The sequence below is a fragment of the Dendrobates tinctorius genome, unplaced genomic scaffold, assembly GCF_039654945.1.
Source record: "Dendrobates tinctorius isolate UK_male_01 unplaced genomic scaffold, ASM3965494v1 ptg000047l, whole genome shotgun sequence".
In the NCBI taxonomy this organism is placed as follows: Eukaryota; Metazoa; Chordata; class Amphibia; order Anura; family Dendrobatidae; genus Dendrobates; species Dendrobates tinctorius.
In genome coordinates, this window is record NW_027361715.1 from 12,195,099 (window position 1) to 12,215,918 (window position 20,820).

The window sequence follows — 20,820 nt, forward strand, 5'->3', positions numbered from 1 at the left end:
AAACAAAAATGCTCATCTATACTCATCAGGCTGCATAACACTTTCTAACAAGGATATTGCAATAAACATCAAAAAAGAACACCCGGGGATCAATACCCCTAAAAATAGTTCTGAAAAACCAGGTACCTCAGGGCACCACATCAAAAAGAAAAAAGGATATATGTCCGAGAGTCACTACTTCATCCTTCTCCGTCTCTCTCTGCTCCCAGCTTGGAACGATTGTTTTCCATCCATTTGACTGCTTCTTCTGGGGTCGGGAAGAACTGAACAGACCCCAACGCTGCTACTCTCAGTTTAGCAGGATACATCATAGAATACTTCACTCCCAGCGCTCTCATTCCTCTCTTGACCTCGCCAAATTTCATCCGCATTTTCTGGACCTCTGCTGAATAGTCCGGATATATTTCAATACGGCTTCCATTAAACGTGAGGTCCTGCAGCCTCCTGGCCTCCCGGAGGATAGTCTCTCTATCCCTGCAATTCAGTATCCTGGCCATCAGAGTACGGGGAGCACTACCCGGCGGGAGGGGTCGTAGGGGGGACACGGTGAGCTCTCTCCACCGCGAATACCCTGGAAAGCGTGTCTCTGCCGATCTTGGATAGGATCCATTGCTAAATAAAGTCGGTGGGGTCGCTGCCCTCTGCTTTTTCCGGAAAGCCCACAAATCTAAGATTGTTCCTCCTTGATCTATTTTCTAAATCGTCCTGCTTTAAGTGCACTTCTGTTATATTTTGGGCATGCTGGGTCTGAGTTTTCTGCATTTTGTTTACAGAGTCCTCAGTGGTGCTCACCCTCTCTTCCACAGCACCCATCCTGGTATCTGCTTTGTTCAGTGCCTCCTTAATGCCAGTGATTTCTTCTTTAATCTTATCAACCCGGCAATTCAATCTAGTCAGTGTCTTTTTGCAGAACGACACCACCATAAAGACATCTTTCAAGGTTGGCTCTCTCTCAGGGGTCTCACCATCAGCTCCACTGTCTTCCTCCTCAGACATACACTCAGGGGCAGCGACTTCCCCTCCCCCTCTTCTCCTGTTATCAGCATCTCCTGCGGCTTCATCGCTCACCCCTTCTCCCTCCAGCACTATACCTTCTTCGGTGTCCCCCTCCTCCTCCCTTGCAAAGCGCTGCAGCTTCTGGAGGATCTGTGACCGTTTACCATAGCTTTCAGATTGTCTCCGCGCCTCCTCCACCTTCCCGGCGCCATCTTGTGCAGTCACGCTGCCATCCTCCTCGATATCTTTCTGCCTCCTCCTCCCCATCTCGGCGCTCCCCTGCACTCCCGGCGTCTTCTCCCGACCCTCAGGCACTCACTGTGCCAATAGACGTGCCCAGGTCAGTGTTAAAGCGACCTGATAAAGGATTTTTCATAAAGCTGACGGCAGAGCTCCTCTGCCTAGCGTCCGCTCACATCCGCGCTAGGCCACGCCCCATGTAGTGTGCTTCTTAGTAGCCCCCATTTTGCCTCTTTAGATTGAGACATAGTGCCCCTGAAAGGGTTACAAGCAGAGCCTGGCTGCAGCGAATGTGCAGAGAAGGGGTTAAGCTTTGCTCTGAGGCAGCTGCAGCTTACCCACGGTCCTGATGCTGTGTCCCTGGGAGGAATATCAGTGGCCCTGTAGCGTCACCAGGTGTTGTTCATCTGTGAGCGCACCCCCACAGCACAGAGCCTGAGGGGCAGAGAAAGGGTTAAGGACATGGCCCCCCGAGACTAGCAGGGTGCCTCTCGTACAGAGCGAGAGGCGCCTAAGACGTGGGCGGCGCTATGCAAATTGCGGCCTAGTGGGCCAAAAACCCGGGGACTAAATTTTTGGACCTACCCGCGGCGAGGGCCAGGTGAATGGGGGAGCGGTAAACCGCCGCTGAGACTAGGTCATCGCTTCTCCCAGGAACCAGGACCCGACCCCATACCTCCAATCCGGTTCTTGCGCTGTCCAGGAACCTGCAGATTTCATCTCATCTCATATCCTGAGGTAAAAAAGCTCCCGGGCGATGTTGCAGAGTTGGAGGTGTTGTTAAAGGGGTATACCTCAATCGATCCACCCTATGGGCAGGAGAATGGAGAGGCTATGGGGCTGATTCAGGGCGTCCGAATCACTCCACAAGTCTTCTCCATGCACTCCGCGCTTGCCCTTGTATCCGTGTGGGGAGACCGGGACCATAAAGGAACAGTTGCCCAGAAGAATCAGTGTCCCAGTTGTCGCAGGAAAGTGTACGGGGAGGTATACTCCGCGTGCTTGCCTGATGTTGGTTCGGGGGGAGAGCGGGCCGTTGAAAGGAACAGTCGCCCCCTTCACTCTGTTAATTAAAAAGTAAAAATTTACAGAAAATTCAAAAATAGAATAAAAACGGTGGGGTCTGAAGCCAGACCCAAGTGCCTCCTATAGACTAAGCAAGAACTGGGGATTTCCCAGCCAGTGAGAGGGTGTATACTGCAGGGGAGGAGCTAACTTTTTCTGGTTTACTTAGTGTCCTCCTAGTGGCAAGCAGCATAACACCCACTGTCTGTGTCCCCCAATGAGGCATAGGAGAAATACTGTTAAATCCTGCTGACCGAGATAAGAACATTCATAAGTCATCTGTGGGCTAAAAAAAAAAAAAAAAGAATCCAAACCGATCACATGAGGCTGTAAAGAGAGTCAGAGTTGTAATCATCTGTAGGACAATGTTAGTGCGTACAAATGCCTAAAGAGGACCTGCAAGGGGTCACCAGGTCAAAGACCACAACATGTCACACTGAAAAAAACCCATATGTAAGAATATATACACCAACCTCCAGGTATATCCCATGCTCCGCTCTCACCAGGTGATAAGGGTCTCACTTGTGGTCGATTTTGCCGGATGTTGGGTAAAGCCACTTTATCCAGATCTATTGAAAGCAGCTTCTGATGTTTCCACAGATTACTGGAGAAAGATCAAATGTAATCAATAGCCTTTATTATACAGTCTGGCTTTAGGAAGAGGAGACATGTAGGTACAAGAACATTTGTGCCAAACTCCTCCACAGATAGGACAAGTAACTTTATAGCTCGTGTACAAGCTGATGTTTCGGCTTACACACCTAGGAGCAGTTTCATTGAGGGGCAGTGGTTTGGCCCAAGACAGATGGGGACAAGCGGGCAACGGCCGAGGTTTAGGATCTCCCAGATGCGCTTCTAGCACTTTGGAGTAACGATGCAGGTGGTTTCCTGAGAAGAGAACAGAACTGAAGTATTGTAAAGTGAAGTGTTACATTCACATCTACCAGGAGCCCCAGTGGGATCAATGTCCCTGCAGAGCTTGTTCTGATACTTTGCATGGTGGAGTTCCTGATAGACATCACATGGAAATCAGACACGAATATAGAAAAATATGGTGTTACATATCAAGAAGTTTCACATTTCTGAAGTTTATTGGAAATACGTGTCTCATCAGATCAACAATCTAATACTTTTGAGTATGAACCAGAAAACGGAGCTAAAAGGTCAGTGCTTCATCTGGCATAAAGGTTAGAGTTGGTGCAAATGTCTGACGTCACAATGCCAGCAGCCATCTGAGTGACACACTGGAGAAGAGGACCACCTCTTGGCCATTACTATGGATTAGCCGGCCTGGTGTAAGGTCATTGCTACAGTGTTATGTTCACGTGACATTGCTCCAGAACGGCTGCGGCCTTCAGCAGGTAAGAAGCGGTGCGCCGTCTCCGGTGCAGCAGCCACAGACCACCATCACTGGTGTCCTGCTCTATGCTGCGGTTCCCGGAACTTATAATGCAGTAGGAAGAGACACGACCCTCTGTCTTTATGTTTTACCCCACAACTTTCTCCCAATGCTCATCCTGCCTAATAGGGAGCAGTAATGTCACACAGGCTACATTCCAGAAGAGAAAAAGGGGCTCTATGACTTAAATTCCCCTTCTCACCCCTCCTTAATATACATATATTCTTCACATGCCAGCCACAGATCCCCCATAGGAGTTTCTTATCCGCTAACAAAGCTGATTGGCGCTCCCCCCCTAAAGCTTAGGTGCCTCTTCCAAAGTGAGATCTATGGCGCTTACCTTCCATTCTCTCTGCTGGGGAGAGACCTTCACCATTTGGAGGCTTCTGTCTGTTTTCAGAGTGGCTGAGGCTTGCTGGCAGCACGCCATAGGAAGTGTACTGGAGTAAGGAGTCAAGAAGCCAGAAGCAATCTGCAGTAAGGAGGAAGGCTCTAATGTAAAGTGTCAGCAGGTGATACTGCAGCACAAGTGCGGCAACATGAGAGAACAAGTAACAAGCTTCAGTTACATTGTGTGCCCTTTACTGTGAAGGCAAGGTGCTCTACTTAACGGGGTCTGTCAGCAGGACTGCAAGCCCCCAATACTAGTTATATGCACATGTAGCTTTTTGGGAAGCTGAATTCAGCAATCCTTTTACTCAGTCTGTTGTCTGTTATGGAGAAATCGGCCTCTGACCTTATACACAAATAAGGGTGAAGTACTTTCACTGCGTAGAAACTCTTCCTAATCCTGTCACTCAGGCTCTATTACCCACCCAGTGATAGTTAAGCAGATGTAGGTAGCACTGTGCGGTTAATAGAGCCAGAGTGACGCAGGCTTGGGGAGAGCGTCCAATCGCTGAAAGCACTGCAGCATTATTTGCATATCGGTTCAAAGTCTGATTTCTCCATAACAGGAACGGACTGTCTAGGTAAAAGGATAATAATAATAATAAATAATTTTATTTTTATAGCGCCGACATATTCCGCAGCACTTTACATTTCAGAGGGGATTTGTACAAACAATAGAAATTACAGCATAACAATAATCACATACAGTAGATTATAACAAATACCAAGAGGAAAGAGGGCCCTGCTCGCAAGCTTACAGTCTATGAGGAAAGAGGGAGACACGAAAGGTGGGTGGTAACAGTTACCCTGATTGTATGGACCAGTCATAATGTTAAGTGTGTAACAGTACAGACACAGAGGGCTAATGGTGGCATAAAGCATGTGGGAACATGATGCGGGGAACCTGGTTATGGTAAAACTTTTGGCTCTGCCACACAGGGATAGATTAGGTTAATGTGTTGGGGTGGTAGGCCAGTCTGAATAAATGCGTTTTCAGGACACGCTTAAAATTGTGGGGATTGGGGACTAATCGTATTGACCTGGGAAGTGCATTCCAAAGAATTGGCGCGGCACGTGTAAAGTCTTGGAGACGGGAGTGGGAGGTTCTGACTATTGAGGATGCTAATCTCAGGTCATCAGCAGAACGGAGGGCGCGGGTAGGGTGGTATACTGAAACAAGGGAGGAGATGTAGGGTGGTGCTGAGCCATGGAGGGCTTTGTGAGTGAGGGTAATAAGTTTATACTGAATTCTGGAGTGGATGGGTAGCCAGTGTAATGACTGGCACAAGGTAGAAGCATCGGTGTAACGATTGGTGAGGAATATGATCCTGGCTGCAGCATTCAAGACAGATTGGAGGGGGGAGAGTTTGGTAAGAGGGAGACCGATTAGAAGAGAGTTACAATAGTCGAGACGAGAATGAATAAGAGAAACAGTAAGAGTTTTTGCAGAGTCAAAGGTAAGAAAAGGTCGAATTCTAGAAATGTTTTTGAGGTGCAGATGACAAGAGCGAGCCAGTGATCGAATGTGGGGGGCAAAGGAAAGCTCGGAATCAAGTATGACCCCAAGACAGCGGGCCTGTTGCTGGGGAGTAATAGTGGAACCACACACAGAAATGGCAATGTCGGGTATAGGTACATTAGTAGAGGGAGGAAACACCAGGAGTTCAGTCTTTGACAGGTTCAGTTTCAGATATAGTGAGGACATGATATTAGACACAGCGTTTAGACAATCGCCGGTGTTTTCTAGAAAGGCTGGTGTGATGTCAGGAGAAGAAGCGTATAATTGGGTGTCGTCAGCATAGAGATGGTACTGGAAATCAAATCTACTGATTGTTTGACCAATAGGGGCAGTGTACAAGGAGAAGAGGAGGGGACCTAGAACCGATCCTTGGGAGACCCCAACAGTAAGGGGAAGATGAGAGGAGGAGGAACTGGCAAAAGATACAGTAAAGGAGCGGTCGGAGAGATAGGAGGAGAACCAGGAGAGAACGGTGTCCTTGAGGCCAATGGAACGGAGTATAGTGAGGAGGAGCTGATGATCCACAGTGTCGAATGCTGCAGAGAGATCCAAGAGAATTAGCATGGAGTAGTGACCATTTGATTTAGCTGTTAGCAGATCATTAGAGACTTTAGTGAGGGCAGTTTCAGTGGAGTGTAAAGAGCGGAAACCGGATTGGAGAGGGTCGAGAAGAGAGTTTTCTGAGAGATAGCGGATAAGACGGGAGTGGACCAGGCGTTCCAGGAGTTTAAAAGGATTGTTGGACTCGGCTGTGAAAGCTACATGTACATTTACATAGTTTAGGGGAGGGTGAAATGTTGACATGCTATATAAGACCCCCCATTTTATTAAGCTGGCCTTAAATAAGGCCGATTAGAACCATACCTTTCTGGCGGTGGCTGTCATCCAAGCAGTTAGAGTCTCCATAAAGCACAATTCTGCCCCCGCCCTCGGTCTGCGTCTGGTAGAGGCCCAGCACCGGGACATTCTCCACCAGAAAGGTTTCTTGCTTTAGCACTTCAAGTCCTGTGCAGGCAAATGGGTTGATTGGCGCTTTGTCTCACATGATCAGAAAATGAGCCAAGATTAAAAAATGCACAGGTACAAGTGTAATATGCCCTTATAATGGGAGGGGGATACATTGTAGATGCTTGAGTTGAACTTCCAATGTGGTAACCGATCCCATGTACTGGTCAGCTTCCCCCCCCCCCCTCACCATTTTCTATGGCAGTAATGCAGTTTCAATTTACAGTAATAATTATTGGTAAGTCATGGTGCAACCTTTATCGTTTATCAACACACATGGACGCTGCCAACACCTTTTAATGGTCGCAAAACAGATACAAAAGTGCAAAAAATAAATCTAAGAACTGCAAGATGTGTGAACAGAACGTCCACAATACTGCAGTTAAGGAATGAAATGGTGGCTGACAATAGGAGTGTGTGTGACCTGCACGCCATGTAACTCCTGGCCACAGTCTTGCAGCTGTGGAGGAAAGAAGGGGCTGTGTGTGGAACAGGACACCTACTGTGTATTTGGGTTATATGTGGGGCGAGACCCAACGCCCATTTCATGGTGGATAGGTGATATTTCCACAAGGCGGTGAAAGATGAGCAGGAATAATGTTACCCAGCTCCATAACTTTGTAAATCGGAGTCAATCCTAAAAGCGTGAAGCATATAGAAGCCGAGCGAGACCGAATTAGGGATAGAAAGATGTTCCAGTAGATCAGAAGGCAGAGACCGCACTAAGGGAATATGCGTACCTTGGTCCTTTAATGTTTGTGACAGCACAGCGCCATCTTCTGGGAACCGAGCTATGCTGCAGCCAGATGCATAATACACTAACAGGGAAAAAAAAAGTGACTATGCAATAATAATGTATTGGAGAAACACAGGGGATGGGGGACATGTAGTCATATACCCACTGTCATGGTTAGCCATGGTAAAATCTCCTTCATATATGCCGTCACTGAAAGCCATATTCCACACTGACAGCAGATCATTTAAAGCTGGAATATTAGCACCTCCTGTGTCTGGCATCCACCACTGCCTGGAGGAAGGAAGAAATGAGTTTATCAACCTAAACCTTGAAATGAAAACCCCTTAACGTCCAATGATGACGTGAATATATCAGACATTGGAAGCCTCCCCGTTTCATCGCCGGAACCCGCATCTTTTTAGCCACCCATAGCTGTTAACATGTTAAATGCCGCTGTCAAACTGACAGCGGCATTTATCGTGCACGTGCAGGAAGCGCATCATTACCTTCTCCCATCGGCGCCAGTGTCACATGACAGCGGCTCGTTGATGGGTTGGCATGACAACCCGGGGTCAGCAAGAGACACCTGTGGTTGTGATAGCTGGATCAGCATGAGCGCCGCCTGGTGCACGGCGCTCATAGCAAGTGACCATTTCTGCTACATAGAGCAGCACTGCAGCCCTGCTCTATGTAGTACAAGCGATCCTAGTCTCCCATGGAAACTATTGTAGTAAAAAAAAAAAGTGTTTAAAAATATTTTAAAAAAAAAACCAAAAATATATAAAAATACAAATCATCCCACACAAAAAAAAAAAAGAGCCAGAATTACGTTTTTTTGGTCGCTGCAACATTGTAATAAAATGCAATAACAGTCGATAAAGACCGTATCTGCACCAAAATGGGATCAATAAAAACATCAGATTGGAGCGTAAAAAATAAGTTATGGCTCTGGGAAGAAAGGGAGCAAAAAGCAAAAATGCAAAATCTGAAATACCCCTGGTTGTTGTGGGGTTAACTGGGTAGAAAAGATTTAAAAAAAAAAAAAAAAAATTAAAAGTACACCGTGGTATGTAATATAATGACTTAATATATTGCGGATGATACAAATTTTTAAAGCGGAAGACCGTTGGAACATATTGGGGCAGAAACATAGAAAACTTAGTCCCTAAACAGGACTTTATTACGGAGGACTGCAGATCAGCTGCTCCTCAGGGGCAGGGAGTGGAATATTAAAACCTACCTGGTGTTTTCATCATAGAACTTGACTTTTCTCATAACAGATGTGTTGTACCAATCACTGAAGACCATTAATGACAGACCGTTGCCCACATCCCTGCGGAGCTTAGATATTTCCTCAGGGAAAAACTCTTCTTCACTGTCTACAATAAGCAGAGTTCCTAGAGACCAAATCAAATCGTTAATTCAGTCATTGTGATCACATGAATGGTGGCATTAAAACGTTAATTATCTTGCAAGTTTTATTGGTTCTATTGTGTAAAAATCTGTTTTTACCATATTGACTGGCATCAAAGCATGTTAAGGGCGACCCCAATACTTCTACAAAGTAACCCATACTTCTCAGGTGTTGGTACATGTCTCTGAAGTTGGTGTGAACGTGGTCACCATTCCTGTAAGGCAGACAAGTGTTTAAGAAGCCACAACGACATCCAGGACTACAGAATCCAAACATTCAGCCAGAAAATTACATCCTGAAGAAAGATGAACATAACTTTACAGATGCAGGAACAACCAGGGCATTTCTACAGAAGAGAGGCCTTGCTATATAACACTGTCAAAATTGTTGGTACCCTTTATTTATTATTACCCCTCGTTTAATGAGAGAAAAACCCACAATAGTCACAGAAATAACTTGAATCTTACAAAAACAGGATTTTTAGTTGCTTACCGTAAAATCTGTTTCTCGGAGCCTTCATTGGGGGGGGGGGGGGGGGGGACGGACACACAGGAACCATGGGGTGTATGCTGCTGCCACTAGGAGGCTGACACTATGCAAATAAGAAAGTTAGCTCCTCCTCCGCAGTATACACCCCACCGACTGGCGCTCAATTACTCAGTTAGTGAGATAGCAAGTAGGAGAAGCAATAGAATATAAAGTAAACCAACAATTCAACTAGAACTATATTACATAGAACAAAGTAGAGAAGTTGAAAACATGGGAGGGTGCTGTGTTCCCCAATGAAGGCTCCGTGAAACAGATTTTACGGTAAGCAACTAAAAATCCTGTTTTCTCTATCGCTTCATTGGGGGACACAGGAACCATGGGACATCCCAAAGCAGTCCCTGGGGTGGGAAACAAACTTCCATCAGGTCAGCGGACTCACCACCGCCGCCTGCAAGATCCTTCTTCCTAGGCTGGCATCCGCCGAAGCGTAGGTGTGGACCTTGTAAAATTTTACAAAGGTGTGAACAGAGGATCAGATTGCAGCTTTGCAAAGTTGCATCGCAGAAGCCCTGTGGTGCACCACCCAGGATGCGCCCACTGCCCGAGTGGAGTGAGCCTTAATCCCAGAAGGGGGCACTCTGTTCTTTATCCGGTAAGCCACTAAGACAGCCGGTCTGATCCAGCGTGCAATAGTCGCCTTGGAGGCAGACAGGCCTTTTCAAGCCCCATCTGGGATGACGGAAAGAGTCTGTCTTTCGGAACGCATCGGTTCTAGCCAAGTAGACCTTCGTCGCCCTGACCAGGTCCAGTCTGTTCAAGGAGCGTTCCCGGGGATGAACTGGAGCCGGGCAGAAAGAAGGTAGAACGATGTCTTCATTCAAGTGGAAAGCAGAAACCACCTTGGGAAGAAAGGACGGCGGAGGCCGTAGAACAACTTTATCTTGGTGAATCACTAAAAAACCAGACAGGCCTAAATGCATCTGCACTAATACAGGGTGCAGCGGACCCAAGTAAAATGGCAGCTGCACAGGTGCATAAATACCAAATGAAACAGCCAGCCTACAAATCAGGGATTGGCCGTGTGGTACACCAGTGCAGAAGAAATAATCTGCATGGGCAGTGTTCACACAGGGAATGCAGGGCTTCTGGTTCACAACCTCTAAGTAACACCATATAGGGGGGCTGCCCAGTGCCAACTAGAATGCATCCCGTGTGAACAGAGGCCACAAGTTTGCAGAACCATTTGGGCTCATCTACACCCTGAAAGAAATAGTAAAAGTGCACAAAAAACATATCAATATATGTACGGCATTGGTTGATATTAAGGCCTTAATACGGAAGCTGGCAAACTGTGTCAAAGTTCCTTACACTTGCCAGATTTTCATGAATCACTAAAAAAGGAGGTTGACAAGAAAGAGCTGCCAACTCCGAGACACGTCGGATGGAAGTAATGGCCACTAGAAAGGCCAATTTCCAAGAGAGAAGAGATAGAGAAACCTCCTTGAGAGGCTCAAAGGGGGAACCTTGTAGAGCCTCTAGGACTAAATTGAGATCCCAGGGATCCACTGGAGCCTGATACGGAGGAACTGCATGGATTGCCCCTTGTAAAAAGGTTTTTACCTGCGGCCGAGAGGATAGCGTCTTCTGGAAAAGAATTGAAAGTGCCGAAACTTGCCCCTTTAGAGAACTAAGGGCCAGACCCCCATCCAGGCCTACCTAGAGGAATGGTAGAATAGAAGGGAACGAGAAAGACATTGGCGGAACGCAATTGGACTCACACCAACGAAAATATGCCTTCCACGTTCTATAGTATATTTTGGAAGATGAAAGCTTCCTAGCCCGGATCATTCTGTGAATTACCCGATCTGAAAACCCTGACTTTTTCAGTACCGCGGACTCAATGGCCACGCCGTCAAATTGAGTGACCGAGAATTGGGGTGGTAAATCGGACCCTGAGACAGCAGATCTGGTCTGTCTGGAAGTGTCCAAGGAGCGTCCGCGAGAAGGTTGACAATGTCCGCGAACCAAGACCTTCTGAGCCAATCCGGCGCGATGAGGATGACTGGTACCCCTTCTGCCTTGAACTTCCACAGCTTGGGAAGAAGAGGAAGAGGAGGGAACAGATAGGGGAGCGCGAACTGTGACCAAGGAATGGTCAGAGCATTGGCACCCACCGCGAGGGGATCGCGGGCCATGGATACGAACCGTGGAACTTTGTTCAGACGGGACCCCATCAGATCCACATCCGGAGTACCCCAACGAAGGCAAATCTGTTGGAAGACTTCCTGATGCAGGGACCATTCCCCTGCTGCGAGGCCTTTGCGGCTGAGAAAAATCGGCGGCCTGGTTTTCCACACCCGGAATGTGTACGGCGGATATCGCTGGGACTGACATTTCTGCCCAATGAAGTATCTTGGATACCTCAGCCAACGCCGAGGAACTCAGAGTCCCTCCCTGGTGGTTGATATATGCCACCGCTGTGGCATTGTCCGTCTGAATCCGGATTGGCAGACATTTGAGCAGCTTGTCCCAATGAATCAGGAACAGGAAAATAGCCCGTATCTCTAGGACGTTGATCGGAAGAGAGTCGCTTCCTGCCTTGACCAACGGCCCTGTACTATGAGATGGTGAGACACTGCGCCCTAGCCCAGAAGGCTGGCGTCTGTCGTCACCACTTGCCAATGTACGTTATCGGCCCTGGGTGATAAGAGGAGATGTTAACCACCAATTGAGGGACAGCTTGACCTGAAATGAGAGTCGAATTGGAAGATCCAGTGAGGAGACAGACTTGTTCCACTGCGACAGAATGGCCCGCTGAAGCGGTCTTGAGTGGAATTGGGTGAAGGGAATCGCCTCCGACGTTGCAACCATCCTCCCTAGAACTCATGGTTTATCGGAGGGAAAGGAGTCGGGGGCCCTGAAGCAAACGAACATCCCGCCGAAGAGTTACTCTGTTGTCGTCGGGAAGGAAGACCTATGCCCAACGAGTGTCAAAAGTATGCCTAGAAACACAAGGCGTTGTGTTGGAACTAGGCAGGACTTTTTTGTGTTGATGATCCACCCGAATCGAGCAAGAGTGTCGCAGACAATGGTCAGACTTTCGAGAGCCTGGGGCAAGGATGGAGCTTTGATGAGGATGTCGTCGAGGTACGCGAAGAGCACGAGACCTCTGATCCTCAAAATGGCCATCAACGCTGCCATGATTTTTGTAAAAACCCAGGGGCGGTGGTGAGCCCGAACAGCAGGGCGACAAACAAAGTGATCCTGATGTATCGCGAAACGCAGGAATTTTTGATGACCCAGGAAGATTGGGACATGTAGATAGGCGTCTTGAATGTCTATGGAGCACAGGAATTCTTGTGCCTCCATGGAAGCGATTACTGAACGAAGGGACTCCATCCTGAAATGTCGCAGACGGACCCTTTTGTTCAGTAGTTTTAAATCCAGAATGGGCCGAACCGTGCCTCCTTTTTTCGGCACTACAAACAGGTTCGAATAGAAACCTGCGAATTGCTCTTTTTCTGGTACTGGAACAAATCACTCCCGACTTGAGAAGAGAGTCAATGGCTGTAAAGAAACCCGGAACCAAGGCGGGGTCTTTCGGGGGTCGAGATTCGAAGAATCGATCCCGAGAAACAAAATTCTATTTTGTATCCTGAAGATACAACTTCCCTGACCCAAGCGTCTTCCACTGAGGCAAGCCATACGCCCCTGAAGGCAAGACGACGGTCGCCCACCTGAGAGTATGCTCCGGTGTTGATTCCAGTCATAGGGAGGAAGATCTTCCAGGTCTAGGTCTGGTAGCTCTACCCTGGGAAGAATGAGATCGCCAGGAAGGAGTGGGCCTAAAGGAGACTTTTCCTATCTTGGCGCGGTTGAGGCCTCTGCTGGTGGGAAGACGCATCTGCTGTCGTGAAGCGACGAAAAGGCCGAAAGGGTCAAAACTGACGTTTCGGAGGAGGTTGACGAGATTTTGACTGGGGAAGAAGGGAACTTGTGCCCCCAGTGGCATCCTTAATGATCTGGTCCAGGCACTCGCCAAAAAGACACGATCCCTGAAACGGTAAACTAGTGAGGGACTTTGACGATAAGTCCGCTTGCCAAGCCTTAAGCCAAACTGTGCGCCTAATAGCCACCAAGCTGCTTGATGCCTGAGCTGCACAGGATGCGGCATCCAGGGAGGCCGAGACCAAATATTCGCCTGCATGCGAAATTTGGTCGGCGAGATCCGATAGCTGCTCTGGCTGGTCTAGAAGCCCAAGTAGAAATGAAGGCCGGGCTTAGAACAGAAGACGCCGCTTCGAAGGCTGACTTAGCAAAAGATTCTATGACTGTCATTAATGTCTGCTAGAGATGCTCCCCCAGAAATCGGAAGGACCGTGCTGTTAGTCTTGAAACCAGAGGGTCCACGGTCGGTGAAGCTGACCAGTCTGCAATGAGTTCCGGCGAGAAAAGATATAACACCCAAGGCGTTTTCCTCTTTGAAAACGCCTGGTCGGATTTTCTCTCTCTCTGGAAAGAATTTTCTGGAACTCCGAACGATGAGCGAAGACCTTGGAAGGTGGTTTCCACCGTCTGAAAGAAACCTCCTGGTCCGCAGGAGAATCTTTGATATTGAAGGACTGGTTAATCGCTGCAATGAGGCTCTGAACTATATCCCTCATATCAGCGATTTGGTCCGAGTCCAGCTCCAAAACATCCTCGGAGGGTCCATCCGAGAAAGTCTCACCTGGCTCAGGGGAGGAAGATCTTGATAAGGGAGGCTGTTTGGACAGACTATGGGGCGATGCTGAACGGGAAGAGGAACCGGACCGGTGCTCCCGTCTGGCTCTTTTGCGGCTAACCGGCTCGACCAGAGCATCCTGTGACCTGCTGGGTCCTGCAGAAGTCTGTAGTGGCAACTTATCCAGTACGGACACCAAGGTCTGGGACACCTTGGCGAGATCCGCCACAGATTGAGACAGAGGAAGCCCACCCTGGGATAAGGGCCTCAACCTCACACGGGACAACCGGGGGTTCCTGGGCGGTGGGTTCAATGGGTTTGCTGCAGTCCTGACAGAGGGGAGAGGACACACTTGCGTTTGCAAGAAGAACATGCAAAATGACTGACTACCACAGAGGAAGAAGCAGAGCGAATTGGTTTAGAATTAGACATTATGCGCTAACCCACTAACAGTGCCAGACGGTTAGGGGACGAAGAGCTGAGGAGGGTGTCAGTCTGCAGCGCAGAGCTACTCACGGAACCTGTGTACACAGCACGCTGAAGTGGAGACGAGCAGCTCACAGGCTGAGGAAAAACTGAGGTAAAAACGCGCTCCTGAATGCTGTGGGCGGGAATCAGCTCACCAGAGAGGGGGCGGAGCTAACCGCTGTTAGGAGCATAAGAAAACTCCACTCCCTCCTATACTGGGAGGAGTGGGCGGGCCCCTTAGACGCCTCTAACCCTCAGAAGCGGTGGGCGGCGCCAGACGGGCGGGACTGTTCCTCAGAAGAAAAAGCCCGCCTGAAAATGGGGGCGTGGCCTCACCTCAGAACTAGGCTTGAACTGAAGCCGGGGCCTGGATTAGAAACGGCGGTCGCCAGAGTGTGGGGCGGAGGTCTAAAGAGAACTGCAGTTTCGCGGCGCTGAAAACGCTAAATACAGGTAATGCCGCTTTAAGGAAGCTTGCCTGTTTCCCCACCGCCCAGGGGGATTACTATCATGGGAAGGAGAGAGGGGTTCAGCCTGCTGATACTTACCTCCTGCAGTCCTGACTTACCCCATTTCCAGTTTCAGACTGTGTCTCCATCCACCAACAGGCTCTGGTAGGCGAGTGGGTGAGAGACAGAAGGCGAACACGCATACGTGTTCCTCAAGGTAGACATGAGGATACGGGGTACGCCGTACTCAGTCTCTTTGTGGGAGTACAGATGTGACTATTCACTCTGTATACCTCCGGAACCTGTAAAGAAACGATGCACACTGAGGTAGTCTAATGAAAGACCCGTGTCCACCTCCTACTGACACTAAGCTAAACTGAGTAATTGAGCACCAGTCGGTGGGGTGTATACTGCGGAGGAGGAGCCAACTTTCTTATTTGCATAGTGTCAGCCTCCTAGTAGCAGCAGCATACACCCCATGGTTCCTGTGTCCCCCAATGAAGTGATAGATTTGTTTGTTTATTATTACTTTCTCTATGATAATGAACAATTGAAAGTCAGACATTGCTTTTCATACATCCTTCCACAGAATAAAAAAAAAATAAATAAACCACTCATGAAATAGGCCTGGACAGAAATGATGGTACCCCTGAAAATAATGTGACAAAAGGGACATGTTAAATCAAGGTGTCCACTAATTAGCATCACAGATGTCTACAATCTTGGAATCAGTGAGTGGCCTGCCTAGAGGGCTACAGATACTCACTGTGCTGTGTGGTGACATGGTGTGTATCACACTCAGCATGGACCAGAGGAAGCAAAGGAAAGAGTTGTCTCAGGAGATTAGAAAGAAAAGGATAGACAAACATGTTAACTTTTACCTTTTATAAGACCATCCCCCAAGCAACTTGATGTTCTTGTGACTACAGTTGCACATATTAATCAGAAATTTAAGCTCCATGGGACTGTAGCCAACCTCCCTGGACATGGCCGCAGGAGGAAAATAGATGACAGATCAAAGAGACGGATAATACGAATGGTGATAAAAGAGCCCAGAAAAACATCTAAACAGAGTAAAGGTGAACTTCAAGCTCAAGGAACATCAGTGTCAGATCACACCATCCGTCATTGTAGGAGCCAAAGTGGACTTTATGGGAGACAACCAAGGAGGACACCATTGTTTAAAACAAAAATCATAAAAAAGCCAGACTGGAATTTGCCAAACAACATGTTGACAAGCCACAAAGCTTCTGGGAGAATGTCCTATGGACAGGAGACAAAAATGGAACTTTTTGGCGAGGCACATCAGCTCTATGTTCAGAGACAGAAAAATGAAGCATATCAAGAAAAGAACACTGTCCCTACTGTGAAACATGGAGGAGGCTCTGTTATGTTCTGGGGCTGCTTTGCTGCATCTGGCACAGGGTGTCTAAAATCTGCGCAGGGTACAATGAAATCTCAAGGCTATCAAGGGATTCTAGAGAGAAATGCGCTGCCCAGTGTCAGAAAGCTTGGTCTCAGTTGCAGGTCATGGGTCTTGCAACAGTATAATGACCCAAACACACTGCTAAAAAACACTCAAGAATGGCTAAGAGGAAAACCTCATACTAGTCTGAAGTGGCTTTCTAGGAGCCCTGATCCAAATCCTATTCAGTACGAAAAAAACTTGGCACTCAATTGACGGATAAAGTGAATCTTTGCTTTATTGGCATCCAGATTATAAGTTTAAACGTTTTCGATCCAACATTGGATCTTCATCAGAAATTCTCTAGAGAACATACATAAAATAGAAATTGGTCTAAGTCATGATTATGAGAGAATATTACAAAATCATATGATGCATATGAAAATTGAAATACATAGAGAAAAAAGCTATTTTTTAGTACGTCAAAGTTAAGTTACAATTAAGCATGTGGTTCCAATAGGATTTCTGAGCTCTGATCCTAGGTGCACGTGATCAGAGAGGGCAGGTATAGACATCAAGATCCGCAACCTCTGCTCTGATCTTCTAGAATTAGTATTGAAAGAAAAAACTATTTCCTTTTTCAGGCCACATTTTACATCCAGAGACAAGGCACCGCGATGGGGGGGGGGGGGGGGGGTGTCACACGTAGCACCCCCTTACGCTATTGCCTACATGGCTTCATTTGAGGATAACTTCATTTATACCCACCCACTATATATACACACACACACACACAACACTCTATGGTGTGGGTTAGATTCATAGATATTTTTTTGTGTATGGAATGGCCCTTTGAACACCCTATTACAATTTGATCAACACATCAATGATGTGTGGCCCGAACTTAAATTTAGTCTACAACATGATGTAGCAAAAATGAACTTCTTGGATACGTTGATAAGTAAAGATTTAGAAGGGGTATTGACCATTGACCTCTATGTTAAACCAACTGACAGGAATAGTATTTTACATTTTGACAGCTTCCATCCAGCCAGTTAAAAAATCCATTCCTACGTCTCAGTATTGTAGGATAGGATTGTCTCGGATGAAAAGACGAAGACTCAGAGACTGAAAGAAACAACAAAAGTTTTCAGATAGGGGTTATCCTGAAAAACTCCTCACTGAATCCAGATCAAAAAGAGGCCAGGAAAGCGACAGAACTATGAAATCCAATAGGCGAATGCCTTTTGTCAATACACACCATCCCTATTCGAGGAAAATACAGACCACTATAAACATTGGAGTCTCTTATCCAAGAGTTACCCAGAAATAGAGGAATTCCAACAACCCTTTCTCTATTGCTAGCTTCTATCACTAACCACCTCTCTAGGCCTCTCACAGCATTCAATCTCTGAGACACATAAGGACGGTAACACCCTTGATCTGGTCTTCTACCGGCTCTGTTCAGTCTCCTACCTAGATAACTCACCGCTTCCACTCTCTGACCACAACATTCTCTCCTTTACGCTCACAAATCCTCGCCCACCCCAGCTCACTCCTACCTACCACACAATCAGAAATCTACAAGCTATTAAACCTCAGACACTTTCAGATTCCCTACACTCATCACTGTCCCCAATCTCCTCTCTTTCCTGTCCTAATCTGGCTGTTCATCACTACAATGACACTCTTAGAAGCACCCTTGACCAAGTAGCTCCCCTCACCCTCAGAACCTCCAAACACAGAGTAAAACAGCCCTGGCTCACATCGCAAACTCAACTTCTCCAGCGATGCTCCAGGAGTGCTGAACGCCTATGGAGAAAAACCCGCACACTAGAAGACTTCATCCACTTCAAATTTATGTTAAGAACCTATAACGCTGCCCTTCACCCTCACCAAACAGACCTACTTCACCACCCTGATCTCCTCACTAGCCAACAACCCCAAGAAACTTTTTGACACTTTTCACTCCCTCCTCAGGCCAAAAGCACAAGCCCCTATCACAGACATTTGTGCTGATGACCTGGCCTCCCACTTTACAGAAAAAAATAGATAATATCCATCAAGAAATCTTCTCCCAACCACCAAGCGCTGTGACTCCCATCCCTTCCTGCATCTCCCCTGGCTCACTTTCCACATTTGATCCCATCACAGAAGAAGTCTCCAGACTCCTCTCTTCTCGTCCGACTACATGCACTACCGACCCCATGCCCTCACATCTCCTCCAGTCTCTCTCTCCAGTCGTCACAACCCACCTAACTACAATCTTTAATCTCTCCCTCTCCTCAGGCATTTTCCCATCCTCCTTCTAACACGCCATTGTTACTCCATTACTAAAGAAACCTGCTCTCGACCCATCCTGCACAAACAACTACAGACCAGTCTCCCCTTCATCTCTAAACTTTTGGAATGCTTAGTTTACTCCCGCCTTACCCGTTACCTCTCCACTCACTCCCTTCTAGACCCTTCACAGTCTGGCTTCCGCCCCTTACATTCGACTGAAACTGCACTCAAAGTGACCAATGACCTTCTGACAGCAAAACTTAACGGTGACCACTCTCTGCTCATTCTTCTTGACCTATCTGCAGCTTTCGATACTGTTGACCACCATCTCCTACTCTCTAGGCTCCAGTCACTAGGCATTAAGGACACTGCTCTCTCCTGGTTCTCTTCCCATCTCTCTGACCGCTCCTTCAGTGTTTTGTTCTCTGGCTCCACGTCATCTCCTCTTCCACTTGCTGTTGGGGTACCTCAGGGCTCAGTCCTTGGTCCCCTTCTTTTCTCTCTCTACACGGCCCCAATTGGACAGACCATCAGCAGATTTGGCTTTCAGTACCATCTTTATGCTGATGACACACAACTATACACATCTTCCCCCGACCTCACCCCCGCTGTACTACAGAACGCCAGTGACTGACTGTCCGCAGTCTCCAATATCATGTCCACTCTCTATCTGAAACTCAACCTCTCTAAAACTGAACTTCTTCTGCTCCCTCCGTCTACTAACCTCCCTAAATCTGACATTTCCCTCTCCGTGGATGGTACCACAATAACACCCCGGCAGCAGGCACGCTGTCTGGGTGTTTGTTTGACACCAATCTCTCCTTCACATCCCATATACAATCTCTTGCCCGCTCTTGCCACTTACACCTAAAGAACATCTCTAAAATCTGCCCTTTTCTCACCATGGAAACAAAAACCCTCACTGTTGCATTGATCCACTCCCGCCTGGATTACTGCAATGCTCTATTAATTGGCCTCCCCGTCACTCGACTATCCCCCCTCCAGTCCATACTTAATGCAGCGGCCAGGATCGTCCATCTGGCTAATCGGTACTCGGACGCGTCCGCTCTTCGCCAGTCCTTACATTGGCTGCCCATTCATTATAGGATCCAATTCAAAGTACTTGTTCTCACCCACAAAGCTTTCCACAGTGCGGCACTCCCTTACATTTCTTCCCTCATTTCTGTCTATCGGCCTAGCCGATCGCTGAGCTATGCAAACGACTTTCGACTAACCTCTGCACTAATCCGTACCTCCCACTCCCGACTCCAAGACTTCTCCCGTGCTGCTCCTATCCTCTGGAATGCTCTACCCCAAGAAATCAGGACTATCCACAATTTGCATTGTTTTAGGCGCTCCCTCAAAACACACTTGTTCAGAGTGGCCTATCACGTTCACTGATCAAAGTAATTCTCTGTGTAAGTGTGCGTGTGTAGCCCATTCACTATCTCCATCCATCCTTCACTCCCTCAAGATGGCTGGACCTTCATTATAAATACACACCTGTACTTTGTATCTCCCCCACCTCATTGTAGATTGTAAGCTCTCACGAGCAGGGTCGTCTCATTTCGTCTTATTTTGCTTCAATTATTGTATTGTTAATGTTGTTACTTATGACTTGTGTTTTGAAACCGTTAAACTGTAAAGCGCTGCGGAATATGTTGGCGCTATATAAAGATTATTATTATTATTGCTATAGGAGACCTTAAAACCTAAGGGATAAGCTTGTTAGAGCCGATGCGGGCTCAAACGTTATAGTACCAAGACAAACGTTTCTTCAAACACAAAGACAGGGCCCATTTCCATGTTTATCCTGCCTACAAATGTAGCAAAATTCAAAAGGGGAGTCAGATTTTTTATCCACAAATAGGAATAGCTATCCCGGTCAAGTGTTATTATACATGTGAGTCTACATATGTTGTTATTTAATCAAATGCCCTTGTGGTCTTGCTTATGTGGGGGAGATCACACAAATGGTGAAAGACAGAATATCCCAACACAAATCTAATATCAGATGCAAGAAGACTCATCTCCCACTTCCATATCACTTCCTTGAACAAGGCCACAACATTTCTCAATTGAAGTTCCAAGTTCTGGAACAGACTGAACCGAATAGAAGAGGATATGACAGAATTAAAACCCTCAAAAGAAGGAAAGCTTATTGGATTTTCACGTTACAGACTTTGGAGCCCAAGGGCTTCAATAGAGACTATGACACACAAAGTTTCCTGTGAATAAT

The 20,820-nt window shown here is 47.3% G+C and overlaps 1 protein-coding gene across 6 annotated transcripts in view; it reads right to left on the reverse strand.

Annotated features, from left to right (window-relative positions):
• Positions 1-20,820, reverse strand: part of MBTPS1 (membrane bound transcription factor peptidase, site 1) — a 63,230-nt gene that overhangs the window by 9,591 nt on the left and 32,819 nt on the right. For 5 of the 6 annotated variants that reach the window (XM_073576211.1, XM_073576213.1, XM_073576209.1 and 2 more), the window contains 8 exons: positions 8,863-8,978; positions 8,591-8,747; positions 7,517-7,641; positions 7,355-7,432; positions 6,474-6,614; positions 4,041-4,172; positions 3,063-3,189; positions 2,775-2,905 (listed from right to left, as the gene is read on the reverse strand). In XM_073576211.1, the coding sequence (XP_073432312.1) occupies positions 2,775-2,905; positions 3,063-3,189; positions 4,041-4,172; positions 6,474-6,614; positions 7,355-7,432; positions 7,517-7,641; positions 8,591-8,747; positions 8,863-8,978 (1,007 nt within the window). Of the gene's footprint in view, positions 1-2,774; positions 2,906-3,062; positions 3,190-4,040; positions 4,173-6,473; positions 6,615-7,354; positions 7,433-7,512; positions 7,642-8,590; positions 8,748-8,862; positions 8,979-20,820 lie in introns of those variants that run through there. The other variant, XM_073576215.1, reaches the window with a different exon arrangement.